The sequence below is a fragment of the Gymnoscopelus braueri genome (assembly GCF_963280865.1).
Source record: "Gymnoscopelus braueri genome assembly, chromosome: 4".
Lineage (NCBI taxonomy): Eukaryota > Metazoa > Chordata > Actinopteri > Myctophiformes > Myctophidae > Gymnoscopelus > Gymnoscopelus braueri.
In genome coordinates this window covers 39911267-39930760 of record NC_137605.1, presented here as the reverse complement: position 1 = coordinate 39930760, position 19494 = coordinate 39911267, and the positions used below count along the sequence as shown (strand labels likewise).

Sequence of the window (19494 nt, the reverse complement as noted above, 5' to 3'; positions counted from 1 at the left end):
GCAAACATTAAGTATAATGCCTTTTCAGTATATTTTTCCAGCCTTATACTATAAATGCACTGATGAAAAGTGTACTTTTACGAAGTAGTACTTGAGTGAAATTTCAATACAATAGGCATTAACATACTTACAAAAATATATACTTGAACATATTTTAAATTGTTTTTGTGAAAAGTATACTTTTAATAAGCATATTATAGTATATCTTAAAATAAGTGCATATTGAGGATAATTAGCTATGAATATACTTTAAAAGCACTTAAAATATAATAATTACAAATATATTTAACATTAAATGTACTTAAGTTAAACTAAAATTAAACAGTATATGAATAGACTTTTGAAAAGTACATTTTTATTTAATTAAATATATATTTTTTGTTTAGTACACTTTTCACAAATGTCCTAAATTACAAATTAATTCATGTTAACGTTTAATATGCTTCGTAGAAATATGTTTTGAATGCACTTTAAAATAAGTATATTAGAAGTATAATGTTAAAAAGTATATTACTAATAGCATCCGGGAACATATTTATAAATAGTATACTTATAAAGTATACTAAAGCAAACATTAAGTATAATGCTTTTTCAGTATATTTTTCCAGCCTTATACTATAAATGCACTGATGAAAAGTGTACTTTTACGAAGTAGTACTTGAGTGAAATTTCAATACAATAGGCATTAACATACTTACAAAAATATATACTTGAACATATTTTAAATAGTTTTTGTGAAAAGTATACTTTTAATTAGTATATTATAGTATATCTTAAAATAAGTGCATATTGAGGATAATTAGCTATGAATATACTTTAAAAGCACTTAAAATATAATAATTAAAAATATATTTAACATTAAATGTACTTAAGTTAAACTAAAATTAAACAGTATATGAATAGACTTTTGAAAAGTACATTTTTATTGAATTAAATATATATTTTTGTTTAGTTCACTTTTAACAAATGTGCTAAATGACAAATTAATTCATGTTGACATTTAATGTGCATTGTAGAAATATATTTTTGAATGCACTCTGATTATATTTGCTAAATATATTTTTGCCAAAATGCATTGTTAGTATGCTTTGACAAAAGTTCAAATTGACAATTAACATACTTATTGTGCTAAAAGTATACTTTAGCACAAAAAAAATACATTTTTTTTCACTTGGGCTGCTTTGTTCGTATTCCTCCACATGAATGCCGAATCAAGTAGTCTCGCCAGCCACGCTACGAGTTGGAATAAATTAAACATGGATATACCAAACCATTATTATACCAAACAAAACGATTATGGCAAACGAAACAAATTATGATGCCTCTGGCCAAGGGGAATCATTTTGGAGGAGCACAGGCGCTCTTCTGCTCTTGTTTCCGCCCGTCTGGTCACGCAAAGTTTTAACTGCTGCTCTACTAGATCAGAAAGCTGCTAAGTGAGTTGAACCCAATCTAGGGGGCTTAGAGAAAGAGCCTGGAGAGAGGGAGAGAGAGCGCATGATAGATGCATTATATTAGAAGAGACTAAAGAACTTTACGTACCTTTTTTATGTCTCTCAATGCCGTTGAGGTGGTGGGGAGTAAAACAAGGGTTTCCAAACAATATGTTAACGATTATTCAAAAGTCTGAACTGTGTGCGAGCAACTCCAAAGCAGTCAGCGAACTGCTGTTAGCTCCTGGGAACAACAAACAATAGCCTAGAGCTCTACTTGTACGGCTGCCATTTTATTGTGAAAACGCCATAAAAACAACTAATTTCACAAACCACAAAATTCACCACCCAAATCCACGATTACACTGAAAGTGGAATCAGACTTAACTGCCTACTTTAAAAGGAATGAGGTGGGTTTTTTGCCAAGCTAATTACTGTAGAACTGTTTGCAATGTCAAACTTGAACAATGGACCATTTTCACAGGAGATATTTTGACAGGTAATATACATTGAAGGAAAAAATGTTAATCATGGCTGCGCTTCATTTAGATGTTTCTGTTTGCCACTGGCATCATGAAGTAAACTGTCACTGCTGGCACTGTAACACCTAAATGAAACACCCCCACAATTAATGTGTTATTACTTCAGCTGTGTTTACCTCTCAAAATGTCCACTGTTAAAACGGTATATAAAATGAAGCTTTGCATACTCTTCCGTTAAAAGTGTTCTAATCTCTAGTCACAACCATAGAGTTCTATTAAGAATTGGGATATTTGAACCAATTGCTGACAGGGGGAGAAGACCAAGAAACAAGGAGAGACAGAGTTGGTCCTGGGGGCTTGCACACACTCCATCACACTGAGAACATAAAACACTGCGTATTTTTGATCAAAAAAGCCCATTTCTTTTAATATTGTACTGATGCTCAGCCTTAGCAGCTGTCATTGCTGTATTCCTGGTGGTGCTGATGAGAAATTATTTTCTCTTTGTTGAGCCATAGTAGAGGCTGTCATAGAGCCGTATGAAAAGTGTTTGGAACTCTACAAACAAAATCACTGATAAGTGCTGCAGCGATAAAACTGGGGCCCTTGAGATTCACAGTTTGCATGCAACAAAACGTAATTTTTCATCTCCCATCAGTTGGTCACTTAAGTTTTTTGTTTTTGCTAGCCATGAAACTGCATATGAAACTAATTTCACATTGTTGCACTTATCCTTCCTCTTAAAACTTGACTTCCAGAAATCAATACCCTGCAACACAAGGGAGCAGCTATATATAAAACTCTTGTGTTTCTTTTTCTGTTGTTCTTTAAGAGAAATAGAGCACAGTGACGCAGAAATCCTGCAGCAAATGAAGCCCATCGCTGTGTTCGTTGACCTTTGTTTTGCTTGGTAAGGACTCTGTCTGTTCGCTCTGAGCTTTGTAACCAGGCTTCACTGATGGATATCTCTCTGTCGGCTGACTCACCTTTAAGGTCAGGTGCAAATCAATACAAGTTTTTCTTTTTACACACTCTCACTTTGATTGTTGGGAGCAGTGGTATTGTCTCTCCCTCTATTAGGTGATCGGCCATCATCACAAACATGATGAAATATGATCCATGGGGAGAGGTGTCCTTGACTAAACATTGTAGTTAGTCTTTGGGAAAATGGCGTATCAAGCTGGGAGACTACAGTAGATATTACATGCCAAAAAAGGTTAGTGAAGACGAGGAACAGTGCACAACCGAGTTGGCTTTTGGATATTGGGCTTTGCGTGTGTTTTAATAAAGATGTGTGATGAGGGATGAAGGAACGCAAACAAAAATCCATGCATAATTAGCTCCAATTGGTGTTCCAAGCGCTTTGCTCTATTGTCCTGCAACAGAATGAAAGCGAAAACATAGTTTTGGGTATTATTTTAGTAAAGTTATTTTGGGGGGCATTTTGTTCTTTATTTCAGATAACAGGGTATAGAGCAGTGCTTTACAAGCTTTACAGAAAGCAGCTGATCTACATGCACAAGCTCACAACATGTTGTGGTGTTACACACTGTGATCTTGTAGATGTGCTATTTTTCTGCTGTTTATTAAACTGCTGTTTAAATAATAATTCAAACTTTTTGCCTATAATGACCTGCCCAAAATAGGGATGTCAGGTTGAAAGGGGTTAACATATTTATAGTCAGGGGATATTAGCAGAAAAATTTCCAATCTTGGAATAAATTCCTTACCAAAAAAAATCTTCACCAATGTGTTTGTAAAAGTGTCTAGTAACACATCTCACAAAGACTGAAATGCAGTTTCCCTAGGGGAATTTTTGACAGCTGCTGAAAGTTGGGGTACCCACCATAACCTTATGCGGGAAAAAAGTAGCATGTGAGGGGCAAACTAGGGTGTTTTTATGATTCTGAATCCATTGCAAGCATTTGTTTTGCACCAAAACCACTCCTTGGGCTAAAAACGGCCATAGCCATCCTTTTCCAGGTATACTTTTTGTGTAAAAAGCCCATTGAGATTGGACCGTTTTTAGCCCAAGGAGTGGTTTTGGTGCAAAACACCCTAGTTTTACCCCTCACATGCTACTTAAAACAGAATTAAATTTAGATTTTTTCCCCCGCATAAGGTTATGGTGGGTACCCCAACTTTCAGGAGCTGTCACAAATTCTCCTAGGGAAACTGCATTTCAGTCTTTGTGAGATGTGTTACTAGACACCTTTACAAACACATTGGTGAAGATTTTTTTTGGTAAGGAATTTATTCCAAGATTTTTTTAATATCCCCTGACTATTAGGGTATAGCATTTGAATCTGTATTTGGAAATGAGTGTGTAAAAAGTTCAGATAATTCAGAACTTTTTGTATACTATATTGCAACAATAATCTGTGGTAGTCCCAAAATCCTAAAGCTCAACTGGACTTGACGTCTCACGACACACCAGTATGCCTCTGCACACTGTTTGGAAACTACTGGCGTAGAGAGACAGGAAACCCAGGGCAGAGAGAGGAGAGGCATGCCAGACAAGACAGGAGGAGTCTGATTCGAATTCAGGTCCTCACCCTCACAAGGAGCATGTGGTTCAGTCAGTTATCTTACCTATTCTTGCTCTTTCTCACCTAGAGACCATTATGTACACTAGGTTCTTGGCCCACTGTGACTTCGAGCAATGTGACAGACCCAAAAAAGATTGGCGGTAAACACCCCAAGTACTAGTGCACATCAAAGGTCAGCATTGTCATGTTACAGAGGGTGTTCCTATACTGTAGGCTTGGAAGAGGATTTCAGTGGTTTTCATTTCAACTGCAGTGATTTAACATGGGTTAAAATGTGCAGTGTTACTAAAGGCTTAAGTAGCAGTGTCCTGAATATTTAAGTTTTCCAAACAATAAACAAATAAATGTATTTATACATTTATATATAAAAAAAAAGAAGCTTAAACAGCTGAGTAATACTAACCAATCCTTTTTCATAAAATACAGAATTCCCAGATCTTGTAATTTAATTGTGATCATAATATTCACACATCAAGCTAATTCTGATGCAGTATATTAATTTCTCCTTTATTGTTGATAGTAAGAGTGTGAGCGAGAGAGAGACAGAGAGACAGGAAAGGCAGGAGAGAGGGGGGCTGACATGCAGCAAAGCGCCTTGGGTCGAATTCGAACCTGTGCCAGCTCTCTGTTTCATACACACACAAGGTAAACTGCTGTTAATGGTCTATCTTGTCTGTAACTAATTAAGTTAGGCCTTGAAAATAATAGCGTAAATCAATCTCTGTGCCAACAAGAGAGGGGCCACTAAATAATGCTTAATTAACAGGATTATTCTGCCCAAAGTCTCTATGCAAGACAGAGAAGTCTGTCAGACACAGCCTGTGGGTTGCAGCACATACATATTGACAGACACACACACACACACACACACACACACACACACACACACACACACACACACACACACACACACACACACACACACACACACACACACGGATTGACAGACGGGGACAGCCACACACCCGCAGAGTGCTCATCAGCATGGGAGATGACCGCCATTTTGCTCGCTTTGTTTGCAGCGCAAATCTAATAATCAGTTATGAGCATGAAGGGTGCGGTGCGTGGTTGGTGCATGTGTGTGTGTGTCTGTCTAAAGGCCAGGGGTAAATCTAACGATTTGAGTAACAGCTGGGACCGATCTCGGGCTGTCTGTCAGCCTGCTTGCCTGCCTGCTGAGGCCCCCGTTTCTGCCAGATTTATGTGTTATGATACCGACTCGTATTTCTAAACCCCATTTTCCCTACTGTGCAATCACAGCGTGTTGTTAATGTGGTTTCTCATCACAATTTATGGTTGTGTTGCAGCATGGAGCTAGGATCGTCTCTTTGGTAACCCTGGGGAATGTAAGACACAATGGAGGTGGCAGGCAACTTGGTGACGACAGAAATACAAGGGAACATGTTAGCCCCTTTGCGCTAAATGGATTTAATGCATGTCCTTTCTCCTGTGTGAAGAAGCCAACGTTGACGCTTTTCCCTTTGAAGTCTTAGCAACATGATGAATGTTTACAGTTTTCTTTTTATAGATACAGCTTTTATGGAGATGTCAGTGCTTAACATATTACAAGCTTGTTTAATTCGCTGGGTAGAAAGAGGGACCCCGAATCAGACTCTAAACCATAAAGGATGCGCAGTAAAATCCTCAGTGTTCATTTATTTCTTTTAAATTAACACTCAGGATTTTGCAGTGTAGCTTACAGACAGGAAAAATGGGGGATAGAAAAAGGGATGTGATATTAGATGGGAGGATGAGAAAGTCAGCTGACGGGTGAGAGATGCAGAAACTAGTAATGGAGAGCGAGATGCAGGGCTTAATGAAAGGTGCAGGGAAGGATTGGTTGATGGGAGAGTAGGGTGAAAGATGGAGAGAGAAAGGAGGAAAGGGTTGCAAAGTAAGAGGGAAAAACTAGAAAAAGTGCTCCTCGGAGCACAGGTCTCCGCCAGGTCAGGCAGGTTATTGTGGCCTCCAGGTAATAATAATAATAAACTTTATTTATATAGCACCTTTTTAAACAATGTTACAAAGTGCTTAACAACTTAAAATCAGACAGTGAACAATGAAATACAATTTTACAACAATAAAAACAACACACAACAGTATCAGTGAGTAAATGAGAAGCACCGAGATTCTGCTGTTAAGAGGTTAAAAAGGCCTTTCTATAAAAATGGGTCTTTCATTTGGTTTTAAAAATGGCAATGGAACTTGCAACCCTAATGTCCAATGGGAGGCTGTTCCAGAGGGTAGGGGCCCTGACGGCAAAGGCCCGATCGCCCTTGGTCACCAGCCTAGATATAGGGACATCTAATAGGGCGGCGTCAGAGGATCTTAGGCGGCGGACAGGCACATGGGGAACGAGCAGGTCAGTGAGATAATGTGGTGCCAGGCCATTAAGAGCTTTAAAAGTTAACAATAAAATCTTAAAATCTATTCTAAAAGTTACAGGCAGCCAGTGCAGTGCCGCCAGTACCGGGGTTATGTGCTCAGATTTCCTAGTTCCGGTAATGAGTCTGGCGGCGGCATTCTGTACCAATTGTAGACGGTGTATGGAACCTTTATTGAGAGTGGAGTATAGGGCATTGCAATAATCTAGGCGGGATGAAATAAGAGCATTTACAACTTTGTGAAGGTTAGGGGTGGAGAGTATTGGTCTGATTCTATGTATGTTCCTAATATGAAAAAAGCAGGTACGAACCACCGTTTTTACCTGAGCCTCAAGACGGAGTTCAGAGTCCAGTAGTACGCCCAGATTCTTGGCTATTGGTGTGACATTTGCTGACATGGAGTCAAGACAGTTGTGAAGTTGGGATCTAGAGGTGATGGGGCCAAACAGGAGAATTTCTGATTTGTTAGAGTTGAGTTGTAAAAAATTTGCAGACATCCATTTTTGGAGGTCGGCCAGGCAGGTTTTAAGGGAAGCTAGACAGTTGGGATTTGAGGTGTTGAGTGGCAGGTATAGTTGGGTGTCGTCGGCATAACAGTGGAAATGAATGTTATGTTTTCTGATTATTTGACCTAGAGGAAGCATATAAATAGAGAAGAGTAGTGGACCAAGAATTGATCCTTGCGGGACACCATGAATGAGGGGGGCGGAGGAAGAGGTGGCATTTCCTATCTCCACTGAGACAGTCCTTCTTGTAAGATAGGAACTCATCATCTGGAGAGCACTACCCCCTAGACCCACCCATGACTCCAGTCGGCTCAGCAGAATGGCGTGGTCAACTGTGTCGAACGCCGCACTAAGGTCAAGGAGGACCAGTATTGCAGCGTCCCCAGAATCTAGTGTCATTAGAAGGTCATTGGTGACCCTGACCAAGGCTGTCTCAGTACTGTGGAGTGTTCTAAAACCGGATTGAAATTTTTCGAACAGATTGTAATTAGATAGGTGAGTGAGAAGTTGTGAGGAGATAATTTGTTCTAGAATTTTGGACATGAAGGATAATTTTGAAATGGGTCTATAGTTAATGAGAAGAAGCGGATCGAGACTGGGTTTCTTTAGAAAGGGGTGAATTAAGGCGTGTTTAAATGAGGATGGGACAGAACCGGAGATTATGGAGTGGTTAATTATGGTGAGAATGGATGGACCAACTGTTTCAATTACCTCTTTTAGTAATGAAGTTGGAATTGTGTCCAGATTGCAGGATGAGGATTTCATTTGTGATATGGTTTTAGTGAGTTCTGACAGGGTGATAGGTTCAAACAGATGTAGAGGAGCAGGAATGTTGGGTGGTAATGAGGTATCTTTAGTAGTGGATGTGATCTGGAGGCGAATGTTTAGTACTTTATTAATGAAGAATGTCAGAAGTTCTTCACATTTTTGTGATGATGGTTCTAGATGTTGAGTGATCGGGGGTTTGGTAACAGAGTCGATTACTGGGAAAAGGGTCCTGGGGTTATTGCTATTTTTGGTAATAATGTCAGAGTAATATTTGAATTTGGCGTTGATGACAGCCTCCTGGTAGGTTTTCATGAGTTGTTTTAATATGATGAGGGAATCAGGGTGTTTGGTAGATTTCCACTTGCGTTCTGCTACTCTGCGCTTTCTTTTGACTGACCGGGTGTGTTCATTGAGCCATGGGTTTGGGTTGGATTTTGGGGTTCTGGTTCTGAAAGGTGCAATGGAGTCCAGGATTGTTAGGCAGTTGCTGTTAAAACTGTCGACCATGACATTGATATCAGCGTTGTTAAGCTGCCCAGAGGGATATGGAGATGGAAAAGATAAAAAGGCATTACAGAATGCGCTGGCTGATTTTGAATTAAAAGCACGTGATCTAATAGAAGCAGGGCGGTTGGGAGGAGGGCGGGCGAGTGGGGCATTAAAAACCAAGGCCTTATGGTCCGTCACACCGAGGACCATCAGCTCGTCGAGTAACTCCACAGTACTGAGAGCCAAACCCAAGGATAAAACTAAATCTAAAGTGTGACCCAAACGGTGGCGCTGGAATAGGCCAATGTGAAAAGGGTGCCATTTCTTCTTTGGCCTTTCACTGTAATCAAACACTGCATTCATGATTTGAGGTATTTCGTTCCAAAAATGTGTTGACCTGCTGGTGGCGCTATAACAGGCCAATGTGAAAAGGGTTGGCATTTCTTCCTCGGCCTAGTGGGAATGTTAGTGCAAAATTTAACGGAAATTGCACGCTGCGTTCATGATTTGCGTCATTTTGTTCAAAACGGACCTATCCTGCAAACTTTGGAAGCCAATGTTAGCCAATTAGGATAGTATATGAAATATCAGACATATCCGTCTTGATCACATAGTGATAGACTATAGAGGTCATGTGTACTGATTTGCGTGAAATTTGGATAAAATCGGAAGGAGTAATATAAAAAAAATTGTTTTACATAAGTCGGCCTCCTGGTGGCGCTATAAAAGGCAGATGGGAAAAATGCAGGCCAAAGGTTTTTCCTTGACCTCTAGGGAGTGCGCATACAAAGTTTTACACAGATCGGTGCAGTTATAGGTAAAAACACGAATCAGCCTGTTATAGCGCCACCATGAAGTGCGGCATTTCTTCCTCGGCATAGTGAAAATGTGCGTGCAAGATTTCACGGAAATTGCATGCTGTGTTCATGATTTGAGGCATTTTGTTCAAAACGGAGCTTTGGAAGCCATTCTTAGCCAATCACGATGGAATATGAAGAATCTGAAAAACCTGTTTTGTTTAATGACTATAGAGATACTGTGTACCGATTTGCGTGATGTTTGGATAAAATCTGTAGGAGTACTGTCAAGAAATTTGTTTTGCAAAAAGCCGCCTCCTGGTGGCGCTATAAAAAAAATTGCGGCAGAGGTTCACTGGACACGGACGGACACACACACACACACACACACGAACACACACACACACACACACACACACACACGGACACACGGACACACACGGACGGACGGACGGGGTGCAAAACATACTCTCTCGCCATGCCTGTCGTTCTGGACGGAGACAAAAATGCAGAGTGAAAGGAAGTTTCATGGATGAGGAGATGCAGATATTGGGGAGGGGATAGGGTGAGAGCGAGAGCGGGTCTGAGAGTTAGTTAGAGAGACAAACATCTGTTCCATGGTCCTCCCGGACATAAGGAAAACCAGGCACGCGAATACGACTAAGCAGTGCTTCCCACCATCAACACTGAGCGGTTCAGAGCAGCACTATTCATCTAATTCTTGACACACTCTGTGCAATATTTCAGGGACTAATAAAGCTCTAAAGTGGCTGCCGTTGCCAAAATTATGAAATCAGGTTGGTGGAAGAGATCATGTATGAAAAATGTCATTGGATTTTCGCCAAGAGTGTCTGAATTTGTGTGGTACAGCCTAATTGGGGCTAAATCTGATCAGTAATGCCAATTTGCTGTTGAGCTCAGCCCATAGGTTCATTGCTGTCCAACTGCATTCTGCTTATTTTCTCAGAAAAGAGTGGATTAATTTAAATGTTGAACAGTTCACCCTATCAAATAAACATCCCCTGTTAACAATGAATGCCCACAAGTTGTGATTTCATTTTAACTCACATATTCCAGTTAGTCCACCCTCGTATAACGTTATAGGACTGCGTGGAATGTTGAGCTCCAGTTAAAAAATGTGTAGCTACTAGCTAGCTACTGTGGCCACGTGGGACACTTTGAACATTGATGTAATTTAATGTGCAACTTCAACTTCTAAATGGTTTTATTTGGCCATATAGGACTTATTTATCGATATATGGGCCATGTTAGGATTTGTCTCAAGTTCCAGGCATTGCTTCTGTCTACATGGCATGAAATTTTTTGTCTGAAACTCATTTTCAACATCGGACATGTCCTTGCCAAAATTCTTGTTCGGTGATCGTAATTAATGAATGTAAATGGGATTTTGTCATTTCTAGTCCAGGGCAAGCTTTCAAATGAGGTTTCCAGTTCAACGCGACAGCAGTGTGTGAAATAATTAAGCAATAATTCACAGGCCATGGTGTAGTACCGCATGCGGCCGCTTACCAACAATTAAAATACAAGTAGTGTTTGTTCATATTTTGGCTTTATGATCTTTGTATAGAAACATTTTGTCTGCACTATATCAACCGTGGAATTACGAATAACGTCCTAGGAATTGGTACAGTACCAACTGGGGTCAGTCACGTCTTTTACATGCACACGCAGTGCAGATTGTAGAGTGGCCGTCTCACAACAGGAATGTTCCTGGTTCAATACACTGAACCCCAAAATAGGGTTGTCTTTGGAAGGAATTGCAACTTAGAGGGTATATATCCTCTAAGTTGTTTGCAACTACATGCACAAACAACCCTGCTTGACCTGCATCATTGGTCACTGCGCTCGCTCCAGAGCCGCTCTGCTCAATTTGCTGCTGAAAAGTGAAAATGGATAAGACCGTTCCCAAGAAGAAGAAATACACTTATATATTTCAGCCTACTTGTTGTGAGACCTTCCCCTTTCTACACTTTCCCCTTTCTAGATCTACCGGTATATCCATATTCCAAAAAACATAATTTATAGAGTGTGAAAAGCTACTTACACTATGAGGGAAGTGTGGGGATGAACCACGCATCTTAATTAAGTTTGTGTTCATTAGACAATTTGCAGAGTGGTCTCAGATAAGATATCACTGTTTTGCTCTTTGACACTGAAATGTATGTGTGCGTGTGCAAGCTTCAGTGTGTGTGTGCGCAAACACACACATATGTAACTGTGAATGGAAAGTAAATGCCTGTGTGTGTGTGTGTGTGTGTGTGTGTGTGTGTGTGTGTGTGTGTGTGTGTGTGTGTGTGTGTGTGTGTGTGTGTGTGTGTGTGTGTGTGTGTGTGTGTGTGTGTGTGTGTGTGTGTGTGTGTGTGTGTGTGTGTGTGTGTGTGCAGTGTGCACTGCTCCTAACTGTGTGCTAGTTGAAATCCCTTCAAGTGTCCCACATTCTCATTTAGATTTACATCAAATCTTAAAGGGGAAGACCACTCATTTTCAACATTGAACTATGTTTTTAATACACCTTAGAGCTGTTGTGTGGAAATAAGAAAAAAGTCCCCCCCCCTCTATGTTGCAAATGAAAATGAGTGGTCTTAACCAAAGTAATCAAAGAATTGTAGTTTGAAATTATAGGTATAACGTTACTTACCTGACCTTAGTGTCAAGGGTATTGCTACAAGTATTGTGGCACCAATTTACAGGGCCTTGCTTGGTGTTTTGTCTCCTGGGCTTTCTGAGCCCCTACATGGAATTGGGCAGTAATGCTGCAGAGATGCACAACTTCACCTGTATACGAGACAGAGCACTGATTGAGTGTATCATTGATATCACCCATTGTACAACATTGCCACTGCAGTAGGAGGTGAAGCCTATAGTTTCTCTCAGATATGAAATTTATCAGAAAAGGCATGTTAAAACAATTGTATTTTAGCAATCTGCTGACATCTGCCAACTCAGAAGATTGTAATTTTCCAATTTGATTTTTTTCCCCCCAAACAAGCTCATCTAAACGGTGTGTAGACAGTGGGACTTCTGTCATGGTGCTTTCTCCTTTTAACTGTGTCATTTCCTTTCATTCAAATGTGCCAAGCTAGATTTATCAAAGCTAAATTCATTATTTGCTCCTTTTAGGCAGATTTCATTTGTTGTTTTGTTTCTCCATTTATACCGGTTAAAAAAACTGTTTGTCTGTCCATGAGTGTGAGATCCATTCAACACTCTACTCGACAGTAGGTGTTTGATGTATAATTGACGTTTATTCTCTTTCTTTTCAGGTTTCATCCATACTTGCGGAGGCACTTTAAAAGGGAGGAACGGGACGATAGAGAGCCCAGGGTTTCCATATGGATATCCAAATGGAGCGAACTGTACCTGGGTGATTGTAGCTGAAGAGAGGAACAGGATTCATATAGTTTTTCAATCTTTCGCTGTGGAGGAGGAATATGACTTTTTATCTTTGTATGATGGACACCCGCATCCAGCCAACTTCAGAACAAGGTAAGGAAGATCCCCACTGCTATGCACCTTGAAGGCTTTGTTTGAACGCTGGGAGGCAGTGAGAGAGGGAATGAGGGTGTAAGGCCTTCAATGATTTGTTCTGTCTGAAAGTTCATATCTTTTATGTACACACAAAATGAATGTTTGTTCCTGTCAGTGAATTGTCAGGCAGTCAGCAGTAGTATGCATGTGATGTATGAGCCCTTCACAAAGGTTCTTTCCCGCATGAAATCCTGTACAATGAAAGATTTCTGTCATTTTTGTCATTGGGTTTACATATTGAATGCTTGGTTTGTGTATTTTTTTTATTGAGGTAAATCCACCACCCAATCTTTTTCTAGCTTTAGGTTTCACTTCAAAGAAATGCGCCTGGTCTATTGTTGGCAAAGAGACTAGGAATAATGTGTTAAAATAAAAATAATAAATACAATAAAATCAAAGATGACACACTTTCTAAAAAATGTGTTCCAGCGATGTATGCAACAGCACTGTTATTTTATACACTGAGAATGTACTGTACATTTCAACATTTGAAATTCTCTTTACTTTACATTCACCATCTCCACGGGTCTCAAGGGTCACTCATATGCAATTGAATTTAGATGTATAAATGCATTATAGATAAGCGATATCCTAATTATTCAACCAGTTAATGCTATACTAAGATCACCAGTTTGCACATAATTGGATGCTCAACCGTTTGTGTAGGCACACTACAGGCATGAGCTAGAGACTAAAGCATTGTTTTAATGATTATAATATATCATTTATAAATACATAATTTACATTATTATCTCGGTTAGAGTCCATGATTCTGCAACAGAAGCTGTTAGATCAAAATTGTATACCAACATTAGTATGATATGCACTCTAATATCATCCAAATGACATGAATATGATCTTTGTTCATTCATCAGTACGTATTGTTGCAATTGTCAGTTTGTTCAGTTAAATTATTAGATACTGGCTCATCGACTGTTGGTATTTAATTAATGAATTCTTTATTCAAGATCATTGGCACATAACTTGCGACTTTAAAGCCTCAATGTTTGTATTCAAATTCTAAAGCCAATATTAGATGTGTATTATCACAGGCACAAGTTTGCCCTGTTTGTCATAAAGCTTCTCTTTGCATTGTGAAATTATAATATCACGCATTGATTCAACCAATGTGTCAGCTGAATGAGTTCCTTACATCCATTATTGCGAACGCGGAAGGAGGCGCGGCAAAGCCGCGCCTCCGACCAAGTGGAGCTTACTATGTAACCGTGCTCGGGTTGTGTGTGTGTGTGTGTGTGTGTCTGCGTCTCTGTGTGCATGCACTGCCTCTGTGCAGCCGCCAGAGTGCGCCAGAGTGCAGGAATTTAGACAATGCTCTGATTAAAATGCACAACAGCCGGCAAAACACACACACACACACACACACACCCCCACACACACACACACACACACACACACACACACACACACACACACACACACACACACACACACACACACACACACACACACACAATGTCAATGTTCTCTCCCCATCACGGTGAAATAACACGGATTACAAGTCCGTAAATACACAATATTTTCGAGCTGCGTTCGCTTCCAGCGTTCGTGCGTCTTACTTGTGCAGTATACTGAGTTTTGTGTCCCAATGGCCTTTCCTGTAGTGGGCCCCTTAGGTCAAAATGTTACATGTAACTTTACACACAAGATATCTCATAATCTAATCTGGCAGATTGCCATGTAATTTGTTCATCCAACATGTTAGTCCAAAAAGGATACCTTGAAAACGACTGCTTGCGTTGTTAAGGGCACCATGACCTCTGAGGGCTACTATAGCAGGGCTTTTAGACTCGTACTCGTGTTATTTGGGGTCCTTTGCCAGAGCTGGCAGAGGACACACACACTGCTTTTTAAACCTGTAAACGGCATTGTAAAATGGCATTTAAGTGTTGGATTACCCACTTGCATTCAAAAGTATTCTCCCTCAGTGGGAGAGAGAGTATAGCAGACATCTCTTTGTGTGAAACACTCCATGGTCAAAGTGAGTTCTTCTGGTTTGTGTGAACAATTCCGCCTCGGTGAGACAGGTTTGAGGTCGTATGACGATACAATGGAGGCTTTTCTTCGCAGACTTAGAGGGAGTCATTTAAGAGCTGACGCATTGTTGATTTCAACAGCTGAATCCCTGTAGATAACTTCCAGGCTTATGTTGCATAATGCTGTTTTCAAGGCTGGGATTACTGTACAAAGCGTTTCACACTCCACATCACTTCCTGGTAACCATTGATACGCCTCAAATATATTTTTTTAAAGATTGAAAAGAAGGCATTCTCACAGTCTGTGATAAGCTCCAGAGTCCAGACTAGTGTTGACCTTGTTTTTTTTAGAAAACAATAGTATTGCAATCACACTTGAACAAATATCTGTGATTTGGGGCCTTTGCTTCAGTTCCAGTTCAATAAATCTTGAACAAGAAGCCCAAAAGGCTGACAAGTGCAGCTCACACACACTAAGAGCTGAGGGCATGTTAATAGCAGTTTGACTTTAACCCATTCAATCCGGGAACGCATCTGTGTAATTTTAAGATTTCTTTGGCCATTCAAAAATAGAAGATAACATACAAGCTCATAGCGTGGTACTCGGTGCCGTGCGATGAGCTTGTAGATCTGCTATCTTTTGAAAAATCATGGAAAATGTGTGCACATCTTTTAATATAAGAATGTAACTCTGATCTGTGCTTCTGGGGGTCCCTGGAACAACATATTTTGAGATGGGGGTCCACGGCCAAATACATATCATTATGAGTGGTCCTTGACATGGAAAAGTTGGACCACCACTGATATAGCCTCATACTGTTAGGATTTAGAAAACATTTTCAGATATGTATTTGGCCGTGGACCCCCATCTCAAAATATTTTCTTCCAGGGACCCCCAGAAGCAGAGATTTGAGTTACAAATGTTCGCTTTAAAAATAAAAAATATATATATTCAAAAGATTTGCACACATTTTTCAAAACATAACTGATCTGCAAGCTCATAGCGCGTCACTCGGTATGAGCTTGTATGCTATTTTTGAATAGCCAAAGAAATCTAAAATGACATAGATGCGTTCCCGGATAGAATGGGTTAAAGGGGGATGAAACCCTTGGCTGAATTTGTAGTGTGTTTTCCAGTTCTGGTTAAAAACCAAAAAAAAAGCATAAGGCTGGACTGCCAATGCGATTTGATGCATCAGACGCATCCATTCCAACAACATGTTGTTCTGCGGCGGGTGGTGGTGGTGGGCAGTGCTGGCATGAGTGCCGGTTTTCTGGTGTGTAGTTGGTTGGTGTGTAGTTTGTTTGAGTTACATTGGAGTGGTTGGCTCACTTTCTGCTCAATATATATGCAAGCGACTGACCAAGAAATGACTTGAAGACAGATTCTGCTAACAGCAGAAAATGATTGTTGTTTTTTTATTTGTTTGACTGAGTGGGTTCCCAGATTGGTGTTACTGTACTTTGGCTTGTTTTCCTTGACCACAATGTTAAGCATTATAATTAAGTGTGTCTGCCATGCCAATGGCAAAACACTTATTATAATCCGCCATACTTAATAACAATAATATTTATTCATTTAATATTCTTGCTGTGAATTTCGTCCCGTCATCGCGCCTGCACGGTTGCCACAACTTTTTTACGCGTTACCTCGTGACGTAATACGCAAGAGACAACGCCACAAAAAGCCATTGACTTTCAATGGGCCCAACAGAAAAGTGAGGTCCGGGGACCCCCTGCGGTCTTTGAGGTCTTCCCAGGGGGCCCCAGGTAAATGATTGCTGACTCTGAGAGTGGATGTTCCTCGGGGGGTTCATCTAACTCAGTGGTTCTCAAAGTGCGGTCCCAAGGGTCCTTGAGGGATTTCCTGGCGGTCCATCATTGGTTTTCAAAGTGAGGTTCAGGGACCCGCAGGGTTCTGTGAGGATTTGCCAACTCAAGTATATCTGTATGCGCACACGCACGCACGCACGCACGGACGCACGCAAGTGCACGGAAATTGCCGATCTACAAGCTCACATCGAGTTGCTCTGTGAAACCTTGCTATTCCATCTCTCCTCTCATTGGCCAGACGTCCCCCTGGTTATCAAAGTGCGGCCCGGGGACCCCTCTGTCTTCCTATTGGCTGGGCCATAACTCTACCATCTCGAAACTTGGTTTGTGGACAAAGTTTCCAATAGGAACGGGCTGTAATTGATGAAGCCCCGCCCCCTCTGTCTTCCTATTGGCTGAGCTTTAAACAGCCATAACTCCAGTTCGCAGCATGCTACCATCTCGAAACTTGGTTTGTGGACTTAGACCACCAATAGGGACGAGCTGTAATTGCCCAAGCCCCGCCCCCTCTGTCTTCCTATTGGCTGGGCTTTAAACAACCATAACTCCAGTTCCTAGCATGCTAAAGGCCCTAAACCTGGTGTGGGTGGTCTTACAGGACAGGCTCTAATTGCTTAAGCCCCGCCCCCTCTGTCTTCCTATTGGCTGGGCTTTAAACAGCCATAACTCCAGTTCCCAACATAATAGGTCTCAAACTTGGTGGGTGGTCCTACAGACTTCCAATTTCATAAAAAATTACCACTTTTTTTTACTTCTTACTTCCGGTTTGTCTGATTGCCTTTAAACTTCACCCACACACTCTCTGAGGGGTCTGGAGTTCAATGGTGCAACCCGGAAGTGGATCTGAAGTGGTCGTAGAGACCTGAAACTCTGCCTAACCCCCCGTTTATGGGTACGACCGTTTAAGGCAGTCCCACCCCGGAAGTGGGTCAAATTGCAGTTACCCCCCACAATATTCATTTACTTGACCCAACCACCCGAACACAAGGTTGCACAGACTTAGCGAGCTGCAGGCACACTTAAAATGTCTTAGAAATGTTGTTTCTAGTTTAGATAGTTAACAGATCATTGTTTACCTGGTATCCTATACTTTCAATGTACAGATTATTATTTTGATAGTATATTGTTAGACTGATGCTAGGTTTTTGGTTTACCTGTGATCCTCTGCTCTTTTTTCCCTCTACACCAAACCTCTTCGCCACAAATAGCAGATCAGCAGTTCAAGCTCACTACACGTCGCGCTGCGTTGTGAGTTTGTAGATCTGCTCCTATCACACAAATATTTGGCAGTCCCTCTGCAGTATATCTGAGGCCCCTCGAGGGTTCTCAGATATACTGCAGAGGGACTGCCAAATATTCTAGCCTTCAGCAGACCCCCTGCTGAAGGCCCGTGTCTCAGCGTATACTTGTTAAAACCTTGGAAGTCTTTTTGTCACTCCACGCCCACACGAAAGCTACAGTATCTCCCAGGAACAAACAATAGCTCTACTACTTGTGTTGGCACCGTTCTGTTGTGAAAATGCTATAAAACAACTAATTAACCACAAAATTAGCCACACATTCATCGCCTATCTTTAGCAATGTACAGTACACAATGGGAATTAACAGTAAGCACATTTCCTTAAAATCTGGGTAATTGATCATGTCCAGAGATGTCCTTACAGGCTTGTACTAGTTCAACATCTCTTTCCTTGAAATTATTTGTCGTTGTATTATAACTATAAATGAATTATAGTTACAACGACTCGAAGTGGTCGCCAGGCAAAGATTGAACCAATTACTGAGGAGGAGGTCGGAGAACTAGAAACTAGACAAAGTTTTAACTGGAGGCCTGATTTGGTGACACCATTGCCTTTCCACTATCACCGTCGTCCATACGTCAAGCTTTCACTGAGTGACAAAACTATACCATTAATTGTCTAGTTGGCGTAACAACGAACTAGCCAATCCCCTCCAGACTATTGTTAACTGTGGGTACGAGCGGTTCGTATGGGGAAATATACACATCTCCGTTGGGGTGGGTTAAAGGCTACAAAGTAATAATAAAATAATTTTGGTTGAAGACAACTGAGTGAGGGAAAAGAAGAAGTTCAGAGAGTGGGAGGATGAAGAGGAAAAAGAAGAATCGGCAAGTTCAGAGAGTGGGAGGATGAAGGGTTAAAGGCTAAAGACGATCGGAACTACATCAACACCCTGTTTGTATGAGAGGGGGATGACCTCATCGGCTTCTGGGAACAGCAGCAACAAGTCTTCCCTCAGCTAGCCAAACTGGCCAGGATGACCCTGTGCATCCCAGCAAGCGAGCATACTCTCAAGTTCAAGAGCTCAGCTTTGCGGTGAAAGTCAAGTGAAATGGAGAGAAAGAGAGAGCAAATGAAATGACATTTTCTCTGAGAGAGAAACACAGAGAGAGAAACAGAAAGGTTTTGAATAGATGTGCAGAAGGGTTGGTGTGGATCAAATTATTATCTACGCCAGGCTGAAGGCAAGGTGGGAATATCATGTTTTTGCCCCCTGTCCTTGTGTTCTTCTGTGTTTCCACGGTTAATGTTCTAAACCACTGCATCATTCAGTGCCAATTTTTTTGTGCACGCTGCTACAGTAGGAGGCAAAGGAAGTAAATGCAATTTTTATTTATTTTTTAACGTATTGTGAATACTTAGTTTGTGGGAATATTTTTCACATTTTGTGAAATGAAAATCTCAAATGT

At 40.8% G+C, this 19494-nt stretch overlaps 1 protein-coding gene across 1 annotated transcript in view; it reads left to right on the top strand.

Moving 5' to 3' along the window:
* Positions 1-19494, top strand: part of LOC308083154 (CUB and sushi domain-containing protein 3-like) — a gene marked incomplete at its 5' end in the record, with an annotated part of 383054 nt that overhangs the window by 15382 nt on the left and 348178 nt on the right. Inside the window, one exon of the mRNA XM_080425319.1 lies at positions 12693-12915. Coding sequence (XP_080281445.1) covers positions 12693-12915 — 223 coding nt within the window. The remainder of the gene's footprint in view (positions 1-12692; positions 12916-19494) is intronic.